At 48.8% G+C, this 4,708-nt stretch overlaps 1 protein-coding gene across 1 annotated transcript in view; it reads left to right on the forward strand.

The window, feature by feature from the left end:
• The window catches only part of T265_10593 (hypothetical protein), a gene marked incomplete at both ends in the record, with an annotated part of 9,448 nt that extends 7,391 nt beyond the window's left edge, over nt 1-2,057 (forward strand). The window contains one exon of the mRNA XM_009177010.1: nt 1,883-2,057. Coding sequence (XP_009175274.1) covers nt 1,883-2,057 — 175 coding nt within the window. The remainder of the gene's footprint in view (nt 1-1,882) is intronic.
• Between the last annotated feature and the right edge of the window lie 2,651 nt (nt 2,058-4,708).

The raw sequence follows: 4,708 nt of genomic DNA on the forward strand, positions 1-4,708 counted from the left end.
TGATGCGGCTGCGCACAGCAGGTGCCTTCTGAGCAGCACCGGGCTCTTTGGCTTTAAAAGTATTCCGACCGTATTGGATAATGCGCCGGCGGTCACGGTCAACCGTTGGGCGATCGGAGTGTGCGGTTTTTGGGGCCGACCTTTTCTAACCCGTCCTTCCTCGGGGGAAGGCAGCATCGCTGCTTCCACAAATATGGACATGATGGTCGCCTGGGGGAAACACCTTACTGCCTTCACACTCCTGTCGAAGAGGACAGTACGACTTTACCCTCAGACCGCCCCTGTACCACGATTGCTGGTAGTGCGGGGTCTCGCTGCTCTTGGTCTGGTTGCTCCCCTTTGGCCTTCCTGGCATGGTTGTACCTTGCGGAACGAAGTTCCAGCCAGTGTAGCCCGCGGGAACATTGCAGCACTCAAACCCGACCACCACGTCAAGGTGGCAGCTTTAGGTCGGGTGCAAGCCTGCTCTGCTCAATCGGAGCTTCCACGAAAGCCCAGTAAGCGTAGTCCCATTCCTTTGTTCATTTTGTTCACGGGCGCCTCTTGTGGATTCAGGCTCGTCAAGGTGGCAGCTTTAGGTCGGGTGCAAGCAGGACCTGCTCAATCGGAGCTTCCACGAAAGCCCAGTAAGCGTAGTCCCATTCCTTTGTTCATTTTGTTCACGGGCGCCTCTTGTGAGACAGATTCAGGCTTCTGATAGGGCAGTCGGGTGAAATGACGACCAGAGAGCGCTCTGTGAAACTGCTTAACGGCAAACTAGCCAGACAAAACTTCCTATTCCGTTTCACTCTAGCTGCACTGGGCGGGTCTCAGGGATCTCGCAGCATGAACAATGGTTATCATAATAATAACAATGTTTATTCCCAAACTGTGGGGGGCATACCGTCTGGCATGATCATACGTTTACAGTGGGGACTGCGCGAAAAGAGGACAATGTCACAGACAGTGGGAAGTATTCGATGAAATAATAATAAAGGTTGCTTCCCAACTTGTAGGGAACAATGGCAATGAGGTCTGACTACTTCAAAGACCTAGCCGGCTGGCATGAACTAAGACTGAAAAACCATTGCTCGCCCTGAGTGATCTTGGGAGGTTGGATAGATGGCCGGAGTCACCGCGAGCTAAAGTGGAGATGGAGGTGGAATAATTCGAATTGGGGGAACATGGCAAAAGCTGTCTCAAAAATGATCTTTATTCTGAAACTCAACAGACTCACTGGTTGCACTGTTGTATGGAATTCAGGTGCAAAGAGATAGGTTGGATGGAGACATGGTACTAAAGCATAGGGCCAACCTAACACCCTATGCGGAGTTGAGCCTGTGAAAGAGGCAAGCCGAAATTGCACCAGAAAACCAGGCTGGTCAAAGTTGAGCGAAAACTTATCGGGTGTGAAAGAACTCGTCCCAGAGACTGTTGAGGCCAGATGAAAAATTTGCTCGCAGTTGCAATTACTGGCTCGAGTGGGCGAGGGATTTCGGTCGAGATTCGTTGTCGCCGTTTTGGGGTCGGGCATAATAGGTTCTTGGAAGTGTGAGTTGATGGCAGCACGCACGGCACCACACGAACTGTATGGAAAGTTACTGAATTTTGTGGGAAGTACAGACACACAGAGATGGTTAAATTAGAACGAGTGAATGTCATGGAGGCAATTGGGTTTAGGTGTGGAGTTTGTTGTGTTTGCAGCTAATGGAAGGAGTGGGCTGGAGGGCACGGTCGAGGGAAGGAATGGAGCATTTGCGGGTATGCTAGCAAAATGGGTATGGCAGTGCCGTGCCAACGTTGGCCTGACATGCTTCAGTTTATAGACGCCCCCATAATGGATGCCACATTTAAGGTGATTGGGCCGGATGCACAGTTCTTTGGGCAGCGGGTTTCATTTTAGGCTGGCCGAGGAAACAAGGTGGAACGAAGCCGATATGGGATCGCAGTTTTCTGGTTCGTTTGGGGATCCTGTGGTTGTAGATCATAAGTCAGGTGGATTGGATAACGGCCAATCAAGTCGTCCTAACCTGGCATTACCGAAGTTCAAGGCTTGGAAAGATGAGGGGGTGCGATGAGATTAGCAAAGCATGGTGAGTTTGAGGAGACATCAATTGGGATTATGTGCAATAATATACACAGAAAGAAAAACTTGAAGTCTGCCGCGATTAGAGTGATGACAATTGACTATATGGAATAGGATATGGATGGGTTTGTACCTAATAGACTGGCAACCGGGGGGTGCGTTTGCTGACTTACGATATTAAATTACAAGGGATCTAGTAAAAGCGCGCAGTGTGGTTGTGTGGAAATCAGACTAGGAGAGTTGACGTGAGTGAACTTCCAAGATGACTGGTTGATCTGGTATTTATTACATGAGTTGGGTAGTAACAGGAGAGAAAGTACGTGCAAGAGAAATAGTCACCAGACCCCGAAACACTGCTATAGGCTTTGATCCGTAAGTAGTGCACAACGATGATGACTTTCGTGTCCACCTCGGGACCGCCAGGTAGATGTGTTCCTTGTTTGGCTAACGAAATGGGCTTCGGTGCGGTTTAGCCGCAATTCTGACGGAGGCGGATACAGGTATGCCCGTCGATGTAGGCCATGGGCATTGCAGAGTATCTTCAGGTTATCCCGGATTTATTTTTTATTTGTTTACTTTTTGACAGATGAGAGGCCAGTTTTTTCGTCTGTGGTTTATGGCGTTGCCAGATACATAACTCAACTAAGGCAAGCCGAACACCAGCAGCAACAAACAGAAGTAAGCAATAATTTTTTGGTTTCTTGAATTTAAAGTCCAAGCTCAGAACCGCCGGCGATGAGCGATGCACCCGTGCTACTGGAGGGTTTGTGTGTATACGAACGCATCATGGTACAACGTAACATGGCGATCTTCCCTGCGGGGGTACCCTTCCACCACACGAGGTTTCCATCCCTCGTGTATGCTACCAGATCCACAAGGTGGAAAATTGTCCAAGAAGTCATAAATCCGGTTTGTACATTGATGAACACTCAAGCTACCATATTTTTTCTGGTCGGAGGGAAGCAAGGCCAGTAAAGGCAGTTCAGTCAACTCGATCAAGCAAACAAGATACAGATGCTGGTTGATGTCAGGGAATACTGCAAAATCACTGCGTCAAAAAGGAATTTCGAGGCATCCGGGGCCATATGGCTTTCCAGTGATGGATTGTAGTGGCTGACTACAAAATTGGAATTCATCATAGATTTGATAGAGAAAAGGTGCACTGGTGCCCTTCTGACCATGTCCACTTGAGGCCGGTTTAGTAGACTACGGAAGCGGTGCATGGCAGACAGAAACGAGCCATAGTGTTTGACGATACATGAGAACGACCTGAAAAATTAAATGTGCGGGGTCACCGACATGCATTTGGGAGCAGGTGTTCTGCACTTTCAGTCAGCGACGGTGTTCTTCGGCGGAATTATCAGAACTCATCAACTGCACGACGAGGGTGCATTTTTCTCAGTTCAATCTGAAAGGTGTGTTCTTAAACACGACGAAGCACGTAATCAACGCACTGCCACAATTCGTGGGTGTTGGAATCCAAAAGGACGAGATTGCCCGGCTAGACGGCCACCTCGGATCATCCATCTGCATCGTACACATGATCTGTTGAAATATGGCTGGCGCTGTCGTAACGCTAATCGGCGGCCAAGTATAATGCGACGCGTCGTCCCTGATGTCGAACGTTTGAGGGATTTTTCCTCGACTTCAGTCGGGAGTTAAGCCTCCGTCAAATCAGCCTTTGCCAATCGTTTAATCCACTCAGTTTCGCGAAAAAGTCGCCCGGAAGAGGCGGAGGTTACTGGTAGGTATTCAGTGCAGCGTTGAAATCGGTGGAAAAATTCGCAGACAAGTGGCTAATCCGGTTGGCTTCCTCAACCATTGCGAGCGGTGCAGCCCACGCAGAGTATCTGGTCTGTCGGAGAGCACCGGCCTTCTGTATTTGAGTCAGTTCTTGGTCCAAAATGGACAAAGCTGCACATGATATTGTTAATCTGGGATCGAAAACTGGTCCTAGCAGTGGGAGCGATTAGTCTGCTTCCTACTCTTTTGCACTGTCCAAGCCTTTGGCAAAAAATGGTATATAATGTTACGACATGTCCTGGAGTAAAAGCTTCTCAAAAAGAGCTTGTGCAAAATCGCCTCGGATTGCTTCGTGTGTAAGTTTACAAAGTGCATTAGTAAATTTTTCCAGCAGGTCCAGTTCGTTGATCCAATCAAGCGCCATGAGATCGGTCCTGAGGTATGGCGTCGTCTAGCACGTGGTTTGCGCCTCTGAACCACTAGAATTTATGGAGCGGTCACTTTCGGAAGTCGATTCACGCACAAGCCAAACTCAAGCAAATGATTGGCCGGTCCTAGTCACGTGATCCATACCGAAACGTACAACCACTGCATACGCGTCTCAGCTGCTCGCGGCTTGGTGGCTGAGCGGGGTAAGCCTGGGGAGCACCCCTGGTGGTTCGCGGTTGAACTCCGGACGACGTCGCTTGACACTTTCGAATTTCCCGGTTAACATGTTGCTTCATGAGATGCTGCTGCTTTTGCTGAGCCATATAGCACTAAAAATATGGTTCACCAAGATGAAAGCAACCTAACGTTCCGAATGCGAGGACTTGACTATGGTTACATATCCATGACTATAGTTATGTTTGAATCAAGATTTCCGAAGACAAATGTCGAGTTCCTCACAAGCTTTAAGTG

This window comes from Opisthorchis viverrini (assembly GCF_000715545.1).
Source record: "Opisthorchis viverrini unplaced genomic scaffold opera_v5_383, whole genome shotgun sequence".
NCBI classification, from domain to species: domain Eukaryota; kingdom Metazoa; phylum Platyhelminthes; class Trematoda; order Opisthorchiida; family Opisthorchiidae; genus Opisthorchis; species Opisthorchis viverrini.